Below are 24150 nucleotides of genomic sequence, written 5' to 3'. Positions count from 1 at the left end.
CCTTTTCTCTACAGTGGAACGACAAGCAATAATTTACCTTGATATGTCGCAATTATTCGTAGTGCCACAGATTCAGGACATGCTGGACTTAATTTTCCAACAAGATGGTGTGCCACCACATTGGGGGTTAGATGTTCGTGCCCCCCCCCCCCCTGTTTGGATACAACATTTCCCAGAAGATGGATCGGGCGTGGTGGTCCCATCAACTGGAATCCGCAATCACCGGACATAACACCACTGAATTTCTTCCTTTGGGGTTATGCCAAGGACCAGGCTTACCAAACACCACTGACTGACATAGCAGCATTAGGGCACAGAATTACTGACGTCATAACATCCGTCCCTCCCGAAATGTTGACCAACATATGTGTGTGTGCGTGTGTGTGTGTGTGTGTGTGTGTGTGTGTGTGTGTGTGTGTGTGTGTGTGTGTGTGTGTGTGTGTGTGTGTGTGTGTGTGTGTGCGTGCGTGCGTGCGTGCGTGCAAAAAAAAAACTTGATTATGTTATCTGCACTTCAAGATATAGGATATGTGTCTATGTGTCATATTTTCTGCCTTCTGCATGTTTGTAATCATGGAAAGACTTCTGGGACACCCTGTACATCACATTTCGAGAACTTTTTTTTTAAGGAAAAAAAAAAGAAGCACATGAGATGTACTCACGCTTCAAACAAGTTATTTCGAAGCCCACAGGATACCATCAGCATTTGCATGCATGCCGCTGTCTATCAAAGCATGCTCATGGCCGAATCCCAAGACATCTCCCACTTTTCTTGATGCATCAAGAAAAACTCTCGAACCCCTAGTTTCCTTTCTTTTTGCAAATGATGCAGAAAACCACAGAACTACCAAGGCAACCACCGTGTCTGATTGTGGGAAAAGCGACTTAGTGCTAGACATCTAGAACTAAACCACTTCATACAATTAGTTTTTTATTTTTTCTCTCTCTCTCCTGCCAACGCTCCTCAAAAGGGGAGTAGCACGAGTCACATCCAGATCTGCACTTTCCAGATATGTATCGGCATATGAGCCTGGAAGCTGGGAGCAGGCGAGGGAAAGTTGTGTGTGCATTTGAAAAACTCTTCCACAGTCACCTGTGAACAAAATTGGGCACCCAGCAAATTTCTAGAATCTTAAGTTATTCGCAATTGCTCCTGGGTACAATGGCACAACCGCCTAACCTGCTGGCTTGCACTCGTGATGTACCTTGCCAGGAAAGCGAAATGTCTAAAGAAGTAATTCATCATCATCATCATCAGCCTAGATTTTATGTCCACTGCAGGACGAAGGCCTCTCCCTGCGATCTCCAATTACCCCTGTCTTGCGCTAACGTATTCCAACTTGCGCCTGCAAATTTCCCAACTTCATCATCCCATCTGGTTTTCTGCCGACCTCGACTGTGCTTCCCTTCTCCTGATATCGATTCTGTAACCTTAATGGTCCACCGGTTATCCATCTTACGCATTACATGGCCTGCCCAGCTCCATTTCTTTTGCTTAATGTCAACTAGAATATCGGCTATCCCCGTTTGTTCTCTGATCCACACCGCTCCCTTCCTGTCTCTTAACGTTAGTCCTAAGATTTTTCGTTCCATCGCTCTTTGTGCGGTCCTTACCTTGTTCTCAAGCTTCTTTGTTAACCTCCAAGTTTCTGCCCTATATGTTAGCACCGGTAGAATGCAATGATTGTACACTTTTCTCTTCAATGACAGTGGTAAGCTCCCAGTCAGGATTTGGCAATGCCTACCGTATGCACTCCAAACCAATTTTATTCTTCTGTAAATTTCTTTCTCTTGATCAGGATCCCCTGTGAGTAATTGACCTAGATAAACGTGCTCCTTTACAGACTCTAGAGGCTGACTGGCGATCCTGAATTTTTGTTCCCTTGCCAGGCTATTGAACATTATCTTTGTCTTCTGCATATTCATCTTCAACTAGTGGGGCTATACTAGTTCAGGTCCGACCAAACTATGAAGGCCCACTAAGCTTCATCAAAGTCACTCCCTCACCAGAACAGGAATTGGCCTCCCTGATGTAGTATTCGGCCACTACGTCCCTCATGACTCCGAGAAGTCATTATTGTGGACCAAACAGCTTCTCCCCGTAATTCCCCTATCTTTCTTCCCTTCTGGCTGCACGCTACTTCCAGCAGTTGTCAGCCATCCTTCCTTTCTTCTTAACTTTCAGCAGCCACGATTAAGTGGGCTCGCGTAGGACTACACTGAAGGTGTGGTTGCAGACACGAGTGCTCAAAGGTCTGCAACCAGACAGAGCCAAACACTCAAATCTGGAGAAAGAATCCATCCACGTTTTGCCTTCTTTGCAATGTTTAGTGGCGTCACATTTGACAAATGCCACAACTGACATAAAACAGCGTGATATTTTCTTCTGCCCATATGGCACCACCGCCAGAAAATGGCTGTGAGATTCAATATTCATCAAAAATCTTTTGTTCAAGCACTGCTTAGAAAAAGTCATGCGTGATAGTAATAACAGGACACTGTATGGCTCTACTAATGGGCAACACTCATAGTGAATCCATGCGCCATCGCCATAAATTACCTAATAAAGTTATGCCAATTTTCTCTTCATATAATTAAAAAGAAGGGCTTGCTGCTTAATCAATGAAAATTTCAGTGCTTCAGCTTGAATAGTTTTCTCCCTGCGTCGGGAATATGTGACATTGCATAGCCATAAATCCCCACTTTGAAGTAATAATAACTCGTCAACTAATTATCAGAACGCAGCAAAACTTCACACATATGATAAGTAGAATGTGGCCGAGATCACTAAAAATTGCTGTTCAGCATAGAGAAGGAAGAAAGGTAATCATTTCAAAACATTCATTGTTTTGCCCATTTTCATTGGGCCCTATATAAATTTCTACTTGCTTTACACACACTATCTCTCCATAGAAATGTTGTATGACATTTCATCTAAAGGAACAGCAAATAGAATTTTGTTATGTTGAATAGTTTTGCCATATATACATCACAAAAGAGGCTAATAGAGTGAAATTTTTCTCCAACTGTTTCGACTGGTGTCAGGCCATGCATCACTAGGTGTAATTCGAAAGCAACATTACCTAAAAGCAACATTGTCTAAAATGCGGAGTGCGTGCTGCTGAAGTGGGACTGCCACCTTAAAGAGACACTAAAGGCAAATACTAAGTCGACGTGGACTGTTTAAATACCTTTCCAGAAACCTCGAAACGCTTGTCTCGTGCAAAGAAAAGACTTAGTTTACGAGAAAATTGGATCTGAAGGGTCCCAAATACCTTTATTGCAATTCGAATCACCTGCCACGTCAACCGAGGAGTGGTGACGTTGCACACGCCATTACCGCCCTTTGCTCCCGGCGCCCGACAGATGGCGGTACGGTGTGCAGCCGCAGCTGATTTCGGTAAAGCGGCGTAGACAGTTCGGGCATTCCGCGACGTCGCATGGAAGTGGAATTCTCTGCTACTTGCAGTTAGTGCGAGGTTCGCGAGCCAGAAAAACAAGCGCAACACTAGATGATAACAGAAAAACTGAAATGCCAAAGTGCGGGTGGTGCACAGTCGAGCAAACACGAAACCTTTTGACTGCCCGCGTCGTCGTCAACAGTGTAATGTCAGTTAGTTCTTTTTTGTAAAAGTGTAATATAACTGGTGAACTAGTATTTTCTTTCTTCCTATGATACAGTACAATGATGTTTTTATAATGAGTGGTTCAGTACTAGTGACAGAATTTAAATGAGGAGTGCCTTCGTCATCGGGCAAGTACTTGAATGTCCCGGGGGAGTCTCTAACCGTATCCTGCATTTACCTCAATTTCTCTATTACTAAAGCTCTGCTCGCGATAATATTGACGCTTTAGAGATACTCGAGCACTAATACATCACTTTAGCTCGACTTAGTATTTGCCTTTAGTGTCCCTTTAAGGTGTGGGGCCAACACTTTATGTGTGTGGAAAAAAAACATAAATCAATATAAACTGGCAGTATATTTGACAAATTCTTCATTGCATTAGTCTCAGGAGGCTTTGTTATCCTAAGTTTAATGCCTAACTTCTTTTGGTTGACGTAAACAATGCTAATGTTTTTTTGACTTCTTGATTTGCAGGCTGCCTCCATAGTGAACCCCTACCAATGTGAGATGTGAGCTTCATTGTGAAGCACTGAATCTTCAGCACCGAAAACAAATCTAGATGGAGGATGCTGCGAGAGCTGGCAGGTTAGGCAGGGCGCAACGAATGAACTAGACTATAAGTTCACGGAACTTAATTTTGATGTTATCAGTGAGTAGACTTCTTACGATACACATATCAAGCAATATTTATTTCTTAGTGTGATGAATGAAAGAAAACGACGCCGAAGACGACGAAGTGTGCACGCGTTCTTTCGCGAGTGGACCACGCATTGACTGATCCTGCCAAATCAGCGATGGCCCAGTGGTATTGCGAAGATGCGTCGTGCCACGATTGGGCCACGTATGGCGAGCACGTGATGAAATGCTTTGTGGCGAGACACACGCCTAGTCAGCGGGAGACGCAAGACAGCAGGCCGACGCGTCGGACGCCGACAATCAAGGCTCCAAGGAACGCGGCCGTCCCTGGAGCTGCTGCCCGACCATTGCCCTTGGCCAAGGCCAGCACGAGTAATGCAGCTCGGAGCGTGGCGTGGCCTGCTGTAATACCACTTGCCGCGAGCATTGCGGATCGCGGGCAAGGCTCCTTGGTCAGCTGTTCGGCGGAGCATCGTTCGTGGCCTGGCTAATGGCCGCATTTGCACCGAGCACTGCGGCTCGAGCGCAAGCTGTCCGCTGGGCAGGCTGACCGTTCCTGCAGCGTGCATTGCGGCTCGGATGCAGGCTGGCTGCTGAGCGGTCGTCTCCAGTTCGTGAAGAGCCATCTCCTCACCATCCAACATGGACGCGTGTCCGACGTCGTCACGTCATCGCCCCTCACTCCCGCAACCTGTCCACATACTGTGAGCTGTTACATCTTTCGAACTGTTTGGTCTCCCATCAGCTTTAGCTCTTTTAGCGTGTTATGTGTGTCATGTGCGTAACGTTCGGTCCGGGTGTACTTTGCCTTTTGTGATAAATGTAGTTTGCATTTTGCACCCCGAGTCAGACTGGCTTTTCCTGTGTCCTTTTTCCTCATCGCGCGGCACGACAGACGAGTGTGACGAACGTCCCTTTCGTAAATTATCTTTTACACTTAGCGGTACTTTCAAGAAAACGTCACTACCATATAAGGTATGCTTCCCGATTTCTGCAGTACAGTGTTTGGGCAAGCCACGTGCAATAAAACACGTCAACACGTTTGAGCTCCCACCACCTAAGGTTTACAGATTCTCTTCAATAAATGGATCAAAAGCATTTGCTGCATTTTGTGCTTGCATATGCTGACTTTACACTAGTGTGCATGTGTGGCAAGGTTACAAATATATTGTCACGGAGCGGCATATTTTCGAGAGTTCGAGGAATTTTTGGCGCCAATTAACGGTCGCCAAGAACGTGGTGTAATCACTATGCGGCGTATAATTTCAATTAGCGACTGTCACGGAGCGACATATTTTCGAGAGGTTTTGAGTGGTTTTGACGCTGATTAGCGACATGCCGAATTACGGGCGTCAAAAACGTGGGGTCTTCACTATGCGGCGTATAATCTCGATTAGCGACACGCCGAATTACGGGCGTCAAAAGCGTCGTGGCCTCTCGAGGTGGCATCTCGATTCGAGACGCGACAAGCCATTACAGACCCAGAAGTGTGCGTGTACGTCCGCGTGGTAGTGCTGGGCTCGACCTTGGCCCTTGACTTTGGGAGAGAGGAGAATCTGCCGTTCGTCCATGATGAAAGGGGCGCAGCCAAGACTTTTGGGAGGAGTTTAGAAGAACTCTGCACACCGGCAGTTTCCCTACATAGGGAACTAGGGAAAGGAGAGGCTATTTAAGCGCAGGTTTTGAGCCCTGCTGATGAGTCTAGAAGCTGAACCTATGCGCTGCTGAGAAGCCGTTGGGGGGCTAGTGCCGTCCAGTATTGCCTGGGCCACCTGGCCACGTCGGAATTCTGAGGAACTTGTTGACGTACGAGACGTCAAGCCAGCGTCTGCAACGAAGCTCACGGTAGTTCGCCTCAAGTTAGCTCAACCTGCTTGAGGGAAGTCATCAGATCTAGACTCCCGGGAAACCCAGCTCAGCAATCGCATCCACCTCGACAAGATCAGACCACCAGCATTCTTCGGGAAAGCTTTGTGCACCGACTTCACGGTTTATGGACTTGCTGCTGCTCCCCGGCCATGCGTATGACACCATTTGTTTTCTTTTGAACTTTGATTTCTTTTGAACTTTGTTTTAGTGAAATGCTGTTAGGTGTTATTCTTGTATATTTGATCCGCGCCCTGTTTCATATGTATATGTACTGTTAATTGCTCGTATTTATTTGTCTTCATCATTGTGTCATATTAAGTTCAGGTGTGTTAGTCTGTCTTGTGTTTTTCTTATTATTTTATTTTATTAACTTGTGTATATTTATCAGTTGATAAACATCTTGTTTTTTTGTTTACTCCCGACTCTGACTCTTTTCACTGTGTTCGCTTGAGTACGGAACGACCAACCAGCTTGTCTACCTCGTCGATTGACTTCGCGCCGACGACAAATCGGGGACAGCTGTGACATATATATAAAAAACAGGTACATATATAAAACGAAGAGCCTACAAAATTTTGCTAATTATCACCAGGCCAAGCATGGTCCTACAGTTGCTAACAGTTGGCCACTCAGGTCAACCCAATGTCGCTGGCTATAACGTCGACCAACGTGACGCCAGTGTCAATCCCCAAATGTGGTCCCCACTCGCCAGCTGACCTTGGGCTGAGCTCGGCCAGGTTGGCCAGGCATCTCGGGCCAAAGTTGTGCCAAGCACTCTGGCACTATTAGGTATACCACTTTTTCATTATGTACACTCAAAATTTTGAAATTGTGAAATTCAGAGATACGGGGGGAGGAGGGGGGGGGGGGGGGGTTCAGCAACCAGATGTTTATCATCTTTTTATTAGACATCCAACATAATTTTTTCACACTCCTAAGCTTAGAATCGTCCTTTCAAGTGTAAAAGTTGCCTTATACCCAAGTCAGACGGGTAAATTTATTGACACTTTGAGCAAGTGCACTTCACCATTAGTGCTGCTCGCAGGATGTCAGACAGAAAGTGGCATCTGCTGTGGAGTGCAGTTGCCATCGAGTGTGTTCAAGGAACTCACTTCGCTGCGTTGAAGTGTGTAGTTGAAGTGTGTAGCCTCGAGAGCACTGGTTCAAGAATAAATAAATGCTCACAGCCACTAATTCTAAGACCACTTCTTCGTGATTTCAAATGTTATGAGCATCTTTGCAACATCAGTGAAGCCCAAAAAAGCTTGAAATGTTCATTCTCAGTTGATTCCGCGATTTTGACTTTGTGGATTTTGGATATGTTCCTTGCTTGCATGTACTGGCTCAAAATAAGTACCGTATTTTCCGTTCTATAAGTCGCACCTTTGTATAAGACGTACCCCCTCAAAACAGCAGTTTTTCAGAGAAAAAAAATGTATATAAAATGCACCGGTGTATAAGACACACTTGTTTGTTCTGCAAGCGATTTACAAAAATTACAGTGACATTTCACTCCGTGAACGCAGCTCATGCGCAAGCGCATGGGTGCTATATATCAATGATACGGACACTCCAGGCACATTTCTGCCGTCACGGTTGCTGCAATGTTCCGTATAAAGTCCAAGGGCGATAACATCGTCCTTGCGCGCCGTATGCTGCATGTGCAAGTGAAAGCATGCGACAGTGAGCCGAAACACGCATAAGGGAGGAAAGCGGGAAGGCAGCGCAGGAGGGAGGGGAGGCGGCTTGTACTGTGGTAGCAACTGCGTAATTTGTGCAGCGGCGCCACCGTATATTGACAGCGATCTGCAGATGCGATGACTTCGGGGTCGGTCGACTCACAGTTGGCCTGCCACCGCTTGAGTTGCAGCTCCGTACTTCACGCACGGCACTCAGGAACTCGATCCTGAGAAGAACGTAGTACCTTGATAGTGCGCACACAACCGGTAGCAATTAAGTCAACCAGCGCGATTCAAGTGGCCATAACATTGAATCCAATTATGACAGCAGTTTTCCTGGGAAAAAAAACATACATAGGTCGCACCGTTCTACAGTTAAACCTGCTTATAACGAACCTCCATATAACGAAGTTTTTCTATTTCCCACCGTTACTCCATAGAAGCACATGTATTTGAGAACTCTACGTAACTAAGTGGCAGCGGGAGACCCCCTCGATATAACGAATTTTCCCCTCCGACAACCTAGAGATTTCGCCCCAAATTTTGTCATTTTTGCGCGAGCAGCAACCGGAAGCACCTTCTCCGCCGTGACAGAATGCGAAGCGAGCGCACGTGTGCGTGCGTGCGTGTGCGGGGCGAGCCTGCATCTCTCGACCCGGCGATCTTGCCGCCGCGGGCGTGACCTTTCCCCCTCCCTTCATTCAAACCTGATCCTGCCGCTGGCTGCAGCTGGCCTAGCCCGCCAAGCCGGCACTCTCTCCTTTTCCAGTTCAATGCAAACTGAGCGCCGAGAACACACACATGCACAAAGCTACGAGCCGCCGACGCACCTACACTGCTAGACTCTGCCCCAACGCAGATCGCATTCAAGATGCGGCCCGCGCGACTGCGCACCGCCGCGCAGAATGCAGTTTATGCCAGAATACAGTACAACGCCGCCCCCGCTATCCCTCCCCCCTCGCTCCCTCGCCAGTGCCTCGAGCGCAACAAAAGAAGGTGCGCTTCCTCCCTGCTTTTCTTGCGCGCGCGAGATTTAGACACGGTCATCGCCTCCCCTCGCACGTTTTCACTCACACATACAGCATACGGCGCGCAGCGACTGCATTATCGCTCTTGGACTTTATACGGAACATCTATGAGCCAAAACCAATTTTAGGGCCACAACGCGTCATAGACACCATCTTTATATAGCAAATACGGATCTCAAGGGCCATACTTTAGCTGGCGGAAACCTAAAATACGTCATAGTTGTCGCCCCCGGCACTTTGGGCGGCCAATACCATCGTCAAGCCACCAAGCCAAGTGACATGAAAAGTCAAAATGGCCGCTCGGGCCAGCGCCGGGTGGCAGTTCGCAACGTATGATGCGGGAATGGTCCCACAGTTGTGATGCAACAGCGGGGTTACCAATGCATTGGGTTCTATGGGAGCTGTGCCGAGACAGGCCGAAAACGACGTAATAGCCGGGAAAACGCAGCCCCCGGGAACGTAATAACGGGGTTCTACTGTAACACTATACGATGCTGCGACGTCATCGTGACGCTCGCTCTTTGTTTCCGATGCCTCGCGCTTGTGTGAAACGACACGCGTCCACGCATCCGGTACCTGGTGTGACATTCCAAGGATGAGTGCTTCGACCAAAACGGAAAAAGTGTGCGCGTTACTATTGAGGGCGTGTTAGAATCGAGTAAATACGGTAAGCGTTTCTTTTTCGAATTTTCGTGCTGAACCTGCATATAACGAAATCTTCTTTATAACGAAGTTTTTTGGGAATTTGTCAATTTCGTTATATCCAGGATGCAGCGACGAAAAATTCAGAAGAAAACCGCATCTTATACACCAGAAAATACGGTAGACGTGTTAATGCGGTTACAGTATTTCTATTTTTGATGGCAGAGAGTCTTGTACATGAGCATTCTTTTTTTTTTTGGAATTCAAACAGTAACTGTTTCTAAAACTCAAAATGCCAAGAATCACAGCAACCTCTCATGAGAGGCTTCATAGCATCATTGTCATCAATCCTGAATCACACTTCGTTTTGCCATCTAGCACCACACCAACAAAGTGACACTCGCTCGAAGTGTCACTAAATTTGCTCGTCTGGCTAAGGTATTAAACGTGTATTTTTCAAAATTAAAGGTGGTGACTTGCACCACCTGTTCATTCTTTTTCAGATTCTCCCACTGCCAGGAAAACAAGTATACCTGAAAAATGTATGAGAAAAGAATCAGACCTGAAAAACACTTGGGACCCAAAGGAGTTGACACTTCGTGGTTGCCTGGCTTACAACGACAAACGCCAGCATCGCAGCGCGACAGGTCGTCCACTTTGGCACATTCAAACGTTGAATGGCAGCTGTCATTCAGCTGACGTCCTGAAAAAATTCAGCATAATTTACAAAACAAGCTTAAAAGAAAAGTCTGTTGTGCACACCAACATGGATTACCTAAGTTGATAATTAGGATCCCGTGCTAACACACATTATTTTATCACCTACCGCTGGAAAGATAGCATTAATGCAACAAGCCCAGAAACATGGTTTTCTTTCAGTAATGTAAAGGTGGCTTTGGATTAGTACAGCGCACGTTATGATTGCAAAAATTTCTGTAGGCAGTGTGCAAGTACATAGTTCTTAGGACGAAGCTTCGCTAAAAAGCATTATATGAATTTCTTTGTCATTTCCAATGCTCAGTAGTTTTTCTCTCCCATCATTAGTTAACGGTACATACCAACCCTCCGTCATTCTTGTAAAAGTATAATTATAATGCAGTGCGCCTGCTAACTAGGACATGGGAACAAGGAGCGCCCAACGCTGCCATTTAAAATTGTAGAGGATCGAAAACATAATGCACTCTCATTGCACAATGAACATAAACAATATGCAGCCCGCAAAAAGCCATCATAATAAGCAGCATGTGCCCTGGCAATGCTGCGGCATAAGTGTAATCAAACCTTTAGATCCCTTGCAGGAATGCCTTCTAAACCAACAACCCGAAAGTATGAACCACACCGACCTTAAAAATAGGGCAAGGTTCTGACTGGTGTTGCAGAAGTCGCGAGGCGCGGTAGTGCAGAACATAACGTCACAAGTTGGCAGCTAGGCATAATTGTATTTCTTCAATCATCTGTTTTACTAGTTTTAACAATGTGTCCGTATGGGGCAGACCCGCTAGTGTTTTGAAAGTACGGTGGCACAGCCTTGTAGCGTGCAACAAAGTTGGCTAGGTAGGTTAAGCTGGACGGCGTACCTTGAGTTACAGAGGTCTCACTCGCTTTGTGCGTTGTATTAAATTTTGTGAGTAGATTTCAGACTCGAAAAGTGCTTCAAACGTACACACAACCTTGTGCGCTATCGACTGCATCGTCAAACATGAAAAGATATGATAATAATCTGCTTCGACACACCGCATTGAAAACATGAGAACCTGCCACTACACTGAGCAGCGTGCAGCCCCAAAGCGCGGTAGCCGCCGTTATTGTTGCGTAGTGAATTGTCATGAACATGAGGGGTCGCATTCCTAATGTGCAGTTCTATCGGTTCCCCGGAAAGCCGTACGAAGCGGAGCAACGAGAGCGCTGGATACGTGCTGTTCAATGCGTGAAGTATGTACACAACAGAAACGCTGTCTGCTACGTATGCATGTACCGGGTGCGCGGGGTATTTGAGAACACTATTCCTTATCACCATAGACACCAGCAGGCTCATCATATCTATCTTATTATTCATACTGCGCAGTTTGTTCAGTGATGGAAGCGTACAGGTTGACGCATGAAATGATACGGCATGCAGTCCTCGTCGCCCTGGCCGCACTCCACAGCGACATGGAAATTGCCACCTTTCTGAACGTAGCGAAGTCTTTCGTTTACAAGGTGCGAACAGAACTGATGTGCTCTGGTTGTGACGTGGCCTCTGTGGCAAAAAGGAAAAAGCACAGTCAGCGGTCAGACACCATCAGAACTCATGATTTTCTCCAGCGGCAGCAAGTCATCGTGAGTGACGACCCAGGGAAGTCAATGTGGGGCATTGCAAAAGAGCTCCAAGTCGCAGAGTCGACTGTCAGGCCCGCTGTGCACGAGGACTTGAGGTACCATTCCTATGGAATGAGGAACGGGAAATTCATGTCCTATAAAACTCTAGAGAATAGTCTACTCCGGTCCAAGCGCTTGTTATGCAAGCTGAAGAGACCTGAAGAGCCTGGAATGCTCTGGCTTTTTTTCAGATTAAAAGAACTTTAACCAAGACCAAAAAGTTAACTGCCGTAACGACAGGTGGCTTTGCGCAAGCGCTGATGAGGTGCCTACAGTGATGCACAGAAAATATTCGTTGTCTGTGATGGTGTTAGCCATCATCAGCAACGAGGGTGACGTCATGCCGCCACACTTTTTTGCACAAGGACTCCGTGTTATTGCTGCCGCGTACGTGGAGGTGCTTGCTACCATTGTAAAGCCCTGGATAGAGACTGTTTCGAAAGGAAGACCTTATGCCTTTCAGCAAGATTCAGCTCCCGCCCACACCAACTGCGTCACCCAGGAGTGGCTGGCTGACAACTTCTACGACCACATCACTCCCAACTTCTGGCCTCATAGTTCTCTAGATTTAAATCCGCTCGACTACTATGTATGGGGCGTCGTCGTTGAGAGAGAGGCCAGCAAACAGCCATATAATACAAAAGACTCGCCGAAGGCCACCATTGCTGACTCAATGGACAACATCTCTAAGGACCACCTGATCCGCGCATGCAGCCGTTTCCGAAGCCGAAATGAATCTGTGATTGCTGCGGATGGCGGATTCATTGAGTAATTATGGAAATAAACCGTAAGTATTTCCCAAAGTTTAGTGAAAATTTGTCTATTTTTGCTGGAGATATTCTTCTGTGCCTGAAGCCAACACTGTGTTCTCAAATACCTTGCGCACCCAGTAGGGTATTTACAACCTTTCTTGCAAGTGTTCTCCATGTCTATCCAGTGCTAACAGCACGCCTTGGCTGCCGACGCCAAACACAAGAACATGCAGTCGTCATTTTGTGAGCAATGAGAAGAACGACGCCATGGGTCACCCTGAATATGTTCCTACCATTTTTCCGGCAGTTTACACCCAGCCGCTTCCAGCTGACCTCACAAGTGAACTGGAGAGGTTCAGTAGGTTCAGTAGAAACAAGGCTCGCGTCAGGGGAGCCGAAACGTATTTTTTTTTTTATTCTTTCAGTGGTCGGTGTCCTTCTTACCCGTCCTCATGATGCCTCCCGACCAGACGGGCTTCCGTCAAAACCTCGACTTCATATTATAGTATTATAAACTGCAGCTGCAGAAAGCAGCTAGCAGGCTGCAACACAAGTTTATGCTTGCGCCGTTGCTGCAGCCGCTCGCATCCCTATGTGAAGGCAAATTTGCACTTTTTAAAAGCGAAGCTGGTCTAGCTAACTGTAAAAAGTGGCGCCTGCTGACGCAAAACCTCGCCGAGCTATGACGTCACTGCGTTGCCTAGCAACCACTTCGCGGAGCGGAGTGTGTCTCGCCTCCTCTCCGTGCCGTGCACATGTTGCCTTGAGATGGGACGTTAAGGAGAGGGAAGGAGAGCATGCGCGCGGCGCATGCAATGCTCGGGAGAGGGAAAGAGAAAATGAGAGCGAGATAGAGAAACAAATTGTAGCAGCAGTGTAGCAGCAGCAATAGGCTCCGTACAGTCGAGTTTGCGGCTGCTCTGGCGCCATCTGGCGCAGCGACGCAACAGTGTTGGGAAGTGGGCGCGCAGCTCGGCCGGCTCGATGAGTATTCTTTCCTGAGCGCTACATTTCGTCTCGGCCACGGTTGAAGCCATTTTGCTTTGTTCACCAGCCTCCTTATTATTATTTTTTATACGTCTTGCGACGGTGCAATGGCATGCGCTTCATCGGCAAGCGTCGGAGCTGAAAAAAAAAAAAGGCAAGTGGAACCGGCGATACTGCTGCGTAAAGGGCTGTCACAACCACGAAGGCCAGCCCGGGATAAAGTTGTACAGGTTTCTTGGCAAGTCTTATGAGATTGAACGGCGAAAGAAATGGATCGCAGCTGTGAGGAGAGTAAAGTAAGTCAGCTTCTTTGATATTTGTGAGAAGGTTTTGTTCTGTAAAGCGTGCTACACATGCGCGTTTCACAGCTCGTTGTGCGACGCCAGCGGCCATGGCCAGCTGCTGAACATTTAAAAGAAATTTGTCACGACTTTGCTGATTTGACGACTGCTTACCGTTGTCTTAGCATTCGGTATGATCAGCATAGCACTGGCATGTGCGATGAGCAATATTTTATGCCAAGGAAGCCTATTTTGTGCTGGCGAGCACTAATTCGACGATCCTCGTTTCGGCCGCTGGCGCTTGAGAGGCGCGGTTTCACATGGTGCGATTTTTCTTGTGATATACATTTGCGATGTATCATTGTAAAAGCAAAGTGCGTATGCAAGGAAAGGAATTCGCAAGCGAAATCGTATCTTGTGAAAGGGGCCTAATGAGCCTCGATCATTGTACATGATGAAAAACGAACATTCACATCATGTAAATTAAGATCGCCTAGTTAATAAATCTCGTTTACCAGTGCAGCAGGTGGCTCCGACTGGGTCCCAAACGAGTCAACGAGGATAGCATGGTCACTGCCACACGATCCAACAATCCGAATCGTTTAGCTCACTCGACATGACTGTGCTGACGACAGCCTACGAGTGAGCGTGTAGCTGCACGCGGTCCAGATCGAGCTGTATGACAATCTAAAGTAAAAGTGTGACAGGGGCATCAAATGATAGGCCGCGGCGTACAACGCGCCGGAGCGAAATGCGGCATGCATTGCCAACAGTGAGGCGTCGATTAAAAATCGGTCAACTACAACGTTTTCAGGGTGCCAGTTTAGTGACTTCAATTTTAGTATAACAGTAAGCTTTACTCACGTGAAGGATGACGTCGTATACTTGCTTTCCCTGTTGCGAACGGCACTTCGCGTGAACGTCCACGCCGTCCACTTCTTTCACACAAGCAACATGCAAAGCAGCGTAGAGCTTGTCTCCGCTGGTTAACGCTGCACCGTGAAAGTAATCGTCTATTCCTTTAATAGGCCTGAACCCCGCAAAAACTATTTGTGAAATCACAGAGGGCCACGCTTGTATTTTCACGTACACACACGCACAAAAAAAAAGAAGGCGGATCGCGGATATACGTGCGGCTTTCGGAGGCGTGCATACGTAGTTCCGAAATCTCGCTGTCTTCCCCCCTTCCCAGTTTCGCGCCGCCCGCCACATGCGACGCTGAGCATCGCGCCACCGCTGCTGCGCAGCAGCGCCGCCTGTTGACTGTACGGAGCCTATGAGGCAACGCGCAGAGCTGCTGCCGACGCCGCCCGCGTTGCCTATCCGCGCATGCGCCGAAGCAGTAGCGATGACGTCACCTCGCGTTTCCTAGTAACCGCCGGCGTAGGTGCGCGCTCGCTTCGCCCGACACACGTACGGCTCCTGCTTGCCTGCGTTTGTGGCATGCAAGGAACGCTGTCGCTCGTAGGCGCCGATGCGTCCTGCGCTATAGTCACGCGAAATGTCGCGAAAGGGAAGGTACCTCCGAAAATGATCGCTCGAGAATACCTTCCCTGCATGCGTGTCAAGCTAAAAAAAAAAAAAAAAAAGCGAAACTGTCGAAACTGGCACAGCGAAACTGTCCATCCTCAAGTCCAGTAATTCGAAGTGATAGCAAAATACGCGGCCAATCAAAACCTACTTACAAACCTAGCAGCAACCAAGTTAACACCTATAGCAGTACGTAGCAGCCAGTAAGACTTGGCGATTTACACTTTCGCTGTCCATAAGCTTTGCACGACCGAGTGCAAACCTGCCCGTTTTTTTCTTATAAACCAGGTAATTTACTGTGGCAAGTGTTATACTAAACGAAGTCGGCCTCAAAATGCGATATTGTTCGGAACAGTGCAGCAGTGAGCGCAAGACCTTTTTTTCGAACAGGCGCAGCGAAATATTCAGGACCCTGTATTCTCAGGTGAACTGCTGCAGGCCTCAGTTTTCCGGTTACATGTGCCCTCCTGGAGCAGTATACTTGTAAAAAAATCCAATCTATCGTCGCGACGAAAAAAGCACCCAGCAACGAAAAAAGCGAGCAAAACACAAATCTGAGCTCGGGCTCTTCGAAATGCGTCTTAAGTACACCTGGCTACCCGGCGGAATTCCTAACGCGTAAACGCGTAACAAGGCTCACAACACTTGAAATCAAACGCAGCCTGCTAACTCGTGCAGTAACCAGACTGAGGCAACGTTGCTGAGGCGCGTTATGCAAAGCTGTGAGCATTACCCGGGTTGCACTTGACAACTTTGCTGGCGACGTCTCTGTGAGTACCGTTGACGCATACGCAAATCCCTTCCAAGCAAATTGCATGTTTGTCGTGTCTGTTGCACTGGTGGGTGTAGTGGCATTCGGGAAGATCGCCTGCGATCAATGCAGAACGTAAACAAGGCGGCGAGCATCGCTCAATCGGTTAGGACTAACTGTCAGTGGAAAACCGAAACAAGCGACAACGCTGGCTCCGTCTGCGCGCTTCGGAGCGCGAAATGCGGGCAGGTACGTACCGTAGGTGAACGCAATCAACGCTGGAAAGCACACAAGTGTTACCTTAACATATATTTTGTACATTTATTAGGTTTTCTACTACACATAGCTGCATCGACAGACGTTCGAAAGTACCTCAGCCATAGACCTCATGTGCGGTTGTATCGCTGCCAAGTTTCGAACTCAATGAACATGTTCAGACGAAGGTGCATGCGACTTGATGGCAGTTATTAAAATACTTTTGCGCGCATTTTATTTTTAAGACAATGTTCATAACACAGTGAGCTAGTTCCACCTTAATTGTTCGAGAATTCTACGAAACCACTGCTCCACATAACACAGCGGTAGCGGGGAAAAGCCCAACCTGCCAGCGTGACAGGTTGGGCTTTGTTCACGACCTACTGTGCACACTGACCTGCCCAGCTGGTAGCATAGAGTTTCCTGTGGTTTCCTACAATAATTATTGTATGAAACTCTATGGCTGGCGGCGCTCTACGGAGCCGCCTGCGCCGGTTGTCGTTCCAAATCGATGTTGCCGCTAAGGGGGTGCCCGAGTTACCCCTCCCGTAGAGTTCAGTAGAGAACTCCTGAAGAACTCTACCCTCCCGGACCATACACAACTTTCAAGCAGGAAATTGCCAAAGCAAACACCTACCATGATTCTAGAGGAAGCTCTTTGTTTTTGAAGCCAGGACGGGAGTTTTGCGGACTAAGACGTACCGAGTCAAATACCAAAAAGGGATAGCACGCTATGCGGTGCGTGTGGGCAGGTGGATCGAGGAAACGGCTGAACAACTGATACTTTTCTGTAAGGGCTTTGGCCTTTTCAAAGCAACGGGGCTGATGTTTTCAAAGCATTTGGATTTAGGGACATCGTGGATCGAAGCAAAAATAGACTTTAAACGGGTAGAAATAACCAAACGGAGGTTATCTGATTGGTGACTAAAATCAAGGCAAGAGTGAAATTTCACACTCCACTAAGTACAAAATATGTCATTAGTCACAGCTAGGTGGCGTGAGCCGCCGCCCGATTTAATGGGCTCAGCAATATCCATCCGAGAATTCCTTGTGTACGTTTCAACAGCGAAGGTGTATATGACTGGGATCCCGGGATTTCTTTGTCTCCGCAGCCCAAAACTCGTCCAATCACAGCGGGAGGCGCACGCCGCATGCGCCGCTGGGTTCTTTGCAGTTCCACCAGATGGCGGTCGCATTCGCAGCAGCGGCTGTAAAAGCAGTATACAGTAACTCTTAATTTAATGAACACACGAGTAACTTCGTGGTGTCAATTCAACAGCAAGTATAAGTACCTCGGCGTACACATAAACGAAGAAGCAACCACCAAGATAATCTGAAAATAAAGGGCAAGCGGAATGCAGCAATAATGAAACACAGCACTGTGGATGAGCTGGTGCGTGGAATCTGGAAAGGAGTAATGGTGCCAGCGCTAACATTCGCAAATGCCATTATATGCTTAAAATCGGATATATTGGCGGGTTTGGAAGTTAACCAAAGATCAGTAGGCCGGTTGGCTTTGGGAGCCCACGGTAATACCACAAATGAGGCAGTGCAGGGTGACATGGGTTGGGCCTCTTTTGTAGCGTTAGCTACACTGGCCTAAAGCCCCTCCATACGCGTTTTCGCCGGCCAGCAGAAGCGGCGGTGGCGCGTGGATGGAGGGGCTTTACACTGGCCTAGCCAAGCCCGTTTCGCGCGGCACATCAAGAGCCGTGCTGCGCATGCGCAAGGATCAGTGATGTCACACGGCTTGCGCACCGGAGCCGGCACCTCTCGCGCACTCCGCCGCCGCCGGTCTGCGCATTCCAGAGGAGGGACGTCGTAGCCGTGGTAGACGCACTGGCGCCGGCGCGCGCTCGCTGTGCAGTCGCCGTCTGACACTGCGCTGGAGCCGCTGCGCTTCTGACTGGCGTTTGCCAGTGTGGTATAGCCATGGAGAAGGCGAGCGCAAATGCTGCTCAACAGCGCAGAAGAACGGAGAAGCTTGACTCATCGGATCCCGAATGCCTGGCAAATAGCGGTTGAGCGTAGGAGGAATGAATACATGTGCCACATAATACGTATACCGCGTGTGTGTCATTGGAGCAGCAGCAAGCATGACAATCAAGCTAATCCTTGACAATCTAGACAACCAGGAAAGCTAAGAATAATCAGCTGAACCTTTGCTAACGCTACGTATATCCTGGCATAGCCGAGCTAAGCCACTGCAACTTTTGAAGTCAGAGAAGCACAGAGCAAAATTAGTTTTGAAGAAAGGCTCAGGAACATGGATGAAAATAAATGGGTGGCTAAAGTGCACAAGTATCTCTACATGAAAAGCGTGGACACAGAATGGAGGAAGAGGTCAAGGAAGTTGACAACCAAGTACAGGATAATCGAAATGGTAAATAGACAACCAGGAGTCATCAGAAAGAAAGTGAGAGAAATAGAGACCGTGAATTGGATGCAAAGAATGGAAACAAAAAGGACAATGGAGATTTACAAGAATGAGAAGAAAGAAATTAGAAGGAAAAATCTGTACGATAACACAAAGGCACAAAGTGCCTTGCTATTTGAGGCTCGAGCCGGTTGCCTAAGGACGAAAACATATCGGAACAAGTATTCGGAACTACATAAGACATGTGGATGCTGCAATAAAGATCTAGAAACCACTCAGCACATCCCGATGGAATGCGACGGGATCCACCCAGTGAGAACCGTAGGTAACGTGCAACTCCCAGAAGCGCTTGGGTTTAAAGTGGAAGGAAACATAAACAGATCAGCCGTAGAGATCAGCAAGAGACGATTAGAGTACTGGCGAAAAAAAAAAGCAGGGAATTAAAGATGGATACGACCTGATCTCTTAAAATCATAGGCAGCGGTACAAGGTAAAGTTTTGAAAAAGAAAAATAATAATGAGAGGTATACAAAATTATGCTAGATAAAGAACATGTATAGTATACCTGATTAAATCAAGCAGGCTAGGTGACAATATTTGTCGCCGCCCCGTTTCAAAAGGGATGCCAATAAATCATCATCATCATCATCAGCGGCGACTCCAGCCGTGCGGGAGAAAGAATAAAGAAGAACCAGAAAGCTCGCCTTCACGCATATAGCATTCGCCGCAAGCGTTTCCCGGTAAAGATTATGGTTGCATAAGCTGTAGTTGCTGGGAAGCGGCAACTGTAGCCGGGGGGTCTTGAATTCCCCCCCCCCCCCCTTAATTTTTCTGAGATTCCCTCCCCTTCCAAGTAGAAAGCTAGTGGCGGTCTGAAGGGGGGGGGGGGGGCAGTGCTTAAAGTGAGGGGGGCCCAGCCTCCCCCCACCTCCATTTCTTAAGGAGGGGCTCGGCCCTCTCTCGGCAGGTCAACTATAGCCGTAGCACTGCGGTACCCATTTGACAACCGCTGGAGGTGACTTTATTGCTAGTAGTGCCTTGTGTGGGGCAGTCCTAACTCTCCTATTTTTGGATTCATGATTTAATCGTGATTAATCAGTTGATGTGCCATGAGCAAAAACAGGAAAGCAGGTATTGTCGTACTGCTGCATGCATTACCCCCAAGGTACTGCACATGACGGTGATCCCTCTTGTTCGACTAAGATCCTTCGCACAGCATACTGATCATAAGCCACCTGAGCGTGAAGCTACCTGCTCGTGAATTAGTGAAGGTTCACATTGATTTCTTTAGGCTACCAGTTAATATTACTTCATTTAGTTTTGAATTATGAGCGTTGTTACCCTAAGAACGCATGTATCTTGCCCACTTTTGTAGGTAAGTAGATATGAAACCATAACAAATATTGTTGCCTGAGGTTGTCAATGAAACAAGGCAACTAATGTTTTGTGATGCAGCTAGATTGACTTATTTGCTTCGAGTTCACATATCTTTAACCCTTTACCTCCAGGGTTATTTTTGAAAAAAACGTTTTAAAAATGCCAATTTGTTCTTAGTGCTTGATAGAATTGGCACATTAAAGAATGCCCGAAGTACACTCAGAATAATATATTTATTTCCAGAACACCCATAAAAATTTGTTTAATTCTAGGGAAAGTTGGCATCACTACACTGCTTGAAGTTGGCTTTTTCAGCGCCAATAAAGTAAACAAAAAGTGAATGCCCCAAACACAACTTCTGCCGCCTGTGAGAGTTTCGACGAAACCGACTGTCACGTCAGAATCACATTTAGTAATGTAGGAAGGCCCTAGCTTGGCACACAGCAAACTCAGTAACACAAGTATGTGTTCTGTCCCATTTCGTGTATCTTTCACCTGTTCATATATAGGTGCTGACTAGAGGGGGGCTCCGGGGCCTGAGCCCCCTTCGAAGTTCTCTGGGGAGGCTCTGACCCCCCCCCTCTGGCCATGCTGATGCCACGATTATATTTTTTAAAGAGAATGAGCTGGCAAACTAACAATCGTTTCTAATGATATGGATAGCCTATGCCTAGAGAATGAGTATGTTGCTGTATGTACATCTCGCTTCAAATTGCTTTGCGTGATTTTTTGATGCTGAAATAAACCGGCAGACTTCAGTGACACCTTCAGCAGTTTTTTATCAACATCATGTGAAATGCATGTGAATGATATGTGTCTCAGTATTGCTTCTTTTTCCAGTAGGCAATGCGAACAACTCATGGAAAAAAAAAGAACTCTATGTATAATTCACTCATTAACAGAAATGAGGTGAAGCCGGATTAACTTGAATTAATAGCAGTCATGCACAGCAGTGTTTATACTCGAACTCACAGTAAAAGAATAAAAAAAAACATAGAAAGAAAAAAAAGAGAAGAGGCTGCAGTTTTGCTGGACAGGCAAAGTATTCCAGTTAGTATGCATTGGCATTCCAGTTAGGTTCTTAACAAAACGTCGCTTTATGCATTGAAGCACAAAATTAACTGGAACGCCAATTCATTTCTTCGCAAAGTTCGGGAATTAATATCTCGAAACTGGTGTCATCCCGAGAATTCGTCCAAGTGGATCCGCCTTGCGAACTCCACGGCTACAATTTGTAAATTGCAATATGGGCCATCAGGCAATTAGTTAAAAAGTTAATTCATAAATTTCTGTTAATTATTCAATTATGCAGTTCAATTTCTTGTGCAAGTAATGTCCGCCTCTTCAAGTAGACCAGCTCATGAACTAGAATTGTGCTATCTCCCACCGGCAACCTTTAAGAATTTTTGAAAGTGTTCGCTGAAAAACCCTGTATATATATACATATATATTTATATGGGTGGGATTCGGAAAGCTAGTCGAGCTCCCCCCTTCCTTCTGGGAAAATGAAAACTTTCTGCCCATGCACCTATTCACACACAAAAAGATATCGTATTAACATGCCCACCTGCCTTTGTATCTCCATTTCTCTGCTTTCACATCATGATACCTACAGTTAAAAGCTGTACTATAATGCTTAGCTTGAATGAACCAACACCAGTTACATGCACTCTGCTGTTGAACATCGAAATGCAAGTTAGGTTCATGCACAGCACATCTATGTGCTCTTGATTGTACGCAAGAAAAATAAAAGGAGCTTACGTAAATAAGAATGTTTCCTGATGAGCTATAGAGAAAGTGCACTCCCATTTGGACAGGTGCCGAGCACAATTATTACATTGAAAACTAGAAGACAAGTTACAGCATTTCAACTCTAGAAACTCATGTGCTGGAGATATTTCTGAAGTCGTGGTCAGAAATCTAGATGTTAAAGGTGACACATATACAAACCAGTCTCTGCTCTGACTGGTAATGCTACGAGTAGCTCAGTTTTATAAAATGCGCCCTAACACTGGTCTCCCAAGCATAGGCTGCTGTCTAGTTGCAATTTCAAATCACTCAATTATGTCTAGGGCACACTTGAGCAAAAGGCAGACAAAAATTACTGTGCATGGAGAATGTACCAGAGGCTTTAACAAAGCAGCTGATGGCCTACATAGGCTGGAGCAAGATAAGTGCATTTTGGGTCTAGGTATTTGACATAATAGTTCAGCAGAAACCCGCTAGGTGGAGAGAAATAATTAAAGCAATTGCTACAAAGGAAACCCATACGGCTTCCTCGAAAGAAATTAAAGCCTCGCAGTTGAAGAAAAATTCGTCCTGGTGCGGGACTCGAACCCGGGACCACTGCCTTTCCGGGGCAACTGCTCTACCATCTGAGCTAACCAGCTAGCAGATGGCAGGGCGAAGTCGAGTTTATCAATAACTCGAAGCAAAGGCAAGTGTTTGACGTAATAGTCGGGTGGATGTCTCATTTTTTCATTTATTGAGTCTAGGTATGCACAGCTTGCAGTTGCTCATGGATGCTATTTAAAATATTTTACATATTTCAGTTAGTTCTTGGTTTCAGGCAAGAGGTATTAAGGTATTTTGCATCCTTCTCACACACCCAGGGTACCACAGGTTCATTTCTTGGCGCCTGACTCCTTACCAGAAAACTACCCCTCTAAAAAATAAATCTTCACGGAAACTTTACCTCAACCTCTATTAAGAACAGTCATCACACTGGTCTCATCACACCACGAATGTCCCAAGGATATCCAACGTGGGCTTTTGATATACACATTAATATTTGTCCTCCAATTAAGGCTTTGTTTTTGAGTTTTCTCTTAACAGAATTGTTTTCTCGCATGTTCGTATTACAATCCAAAGCTATCAAGTCTGCAGCTCCGGTACTTTTCTGACGCAATTTACTTTAAAAACCTCAGTTAGTTCAAAAAACCATTTGCACTTGGCAGAAGCAAGAATGAGGAGTATGCTGCACTTCCACACACACATGCATGCGTAACATGTGCACGCAATGTTCTTGATGCGCTCTGCCTGTTGCATCTGTCATACAGCGTGTGCTGCGACTGTAACAGACATTATGGCAAACAAAGGCCCTGGCTTAGGTCCGTAAAATGCACGCAGCATGTCCCCATGGTGTCCCTTGCGAACATGCAATGGATGTCTGCAGGACACTGAAAGTGCGGCCAAATGCAAGGGACGTGTTAGAGACATTCTTACGACATCCATGTTCTGGCAGTGGGTGTCCAGAGGATATCCATAGGACGTCATTGTTGTCACTGAGTATACCAAGTTTTTTTTTTACTCCGGCGAAGAAACGTTACAACCTGTTTCGTTGTGACCTGGGCCTATCCAGAAGGCGGCAGCATTCTCGTACCGTTATACGATTCAAGGAAAGGATTGGGAAATGGGCAAATCCCAAAGGCTGTGAAGCTTAATTGATCTCAATGTGTTAGCTGCCATGAGGGAAGGATGGGAGAACTCTGCACGCTTGATATGCGACGCCAGTCGTCTCAAAGACTCGTGCGGTTGTGGCATAAGGGCAAAACAGTGGCGTAGTCAGAAATTTTCTTCGGGGGGGGGGGGGGCTCAGCGCGGCCTCCTCCTTATAGAATTTGTCGAGGGATCAAATACATGAATAATAACTGCACGGCCAATGCCACTGTATATTAGATGCTGCAAACGAATTATTGAACGCTATGCACTGTCAAGTAAAATATGTATTTTTTCATAAAAGAATATATTCGTATGTCCCAAAAATTGTGGCGGAAATAACTGATATCAATGCTTCCATGTTTTTTTTTTGTTTATTTAATAAGTAAAGAAAATATCACACAAACTTTAGATCTATATCAGTTCAATACCAGCAAAGCAGTGCATGCAGCTGATATGAAAAACGTAAAGGCCATGAAATGAATAAGTTGAGCACAAATATTTCGATGAATCTTTGTCATTCAAGAACCTTGTTTACATTTTTGTACATATACAACGGCCAGG

At 46.5% G+C, this 24150-nt stretch overlaps 1 protein-coding gene across 6 annotated transcripts in view; it reads right to left on the bottom strand.

The window, feature by feature from the left end:
• Nucleotides 1–16550, bottom strand: part of LOC119457442 (uncharacterized) — a 149792-nt gene extending 133242 nt beyond the window's left edge. The window contains exons 1-3 of one of the 6 annotated variants that reach the window (XR_007467689.1): nt 16397–16550; nt 16122–16256; nt 10043–10183 (exon numbers count right to left, since the gene is read on the bottom strand). Coding sequence is in view for 5 of the 6 variants with exons in the window: in XM_037718994.2 (XP_037574922.1) it covers nt 10043–10183; nt 16122–16256; nt 16397–16460 (340 nt within the window). In the remaining variant the exon portion in view is untranslated. The remainder of the gene's footprint in view (nt 1–10042; nt 10184–16121; nt 16257–16396) is intronic. The other 5 variants (XM_037718994.2, XM_049670082.1, XM_037718992.2 and 2 more) reach the window with 5 other exon arrangements.
• Between the last annotated feature and the right edge of the window lie 7600 nt (nt 16551–24150).

This window comes from Dermacentor silvarum, chromosome 7 (assembly GCF_013339745.2).
Source record: "Dermacentor silvarum isolate Dsil-2018 chromosome 7, BIME_Dsil_1.4, whole genome shotgun sequence".
Taxonomy (NCBI): Eukaryota; Metazoa; Arthropoda; class Arachnida; order Ixodida; family Ixodidae; genus Dermacentor; species Dermacentor silvarum.
Note: the sequence above shows the minus strand (reverse complement) of the source record. Positions and strands in the feature narration are given on the sequence as shown.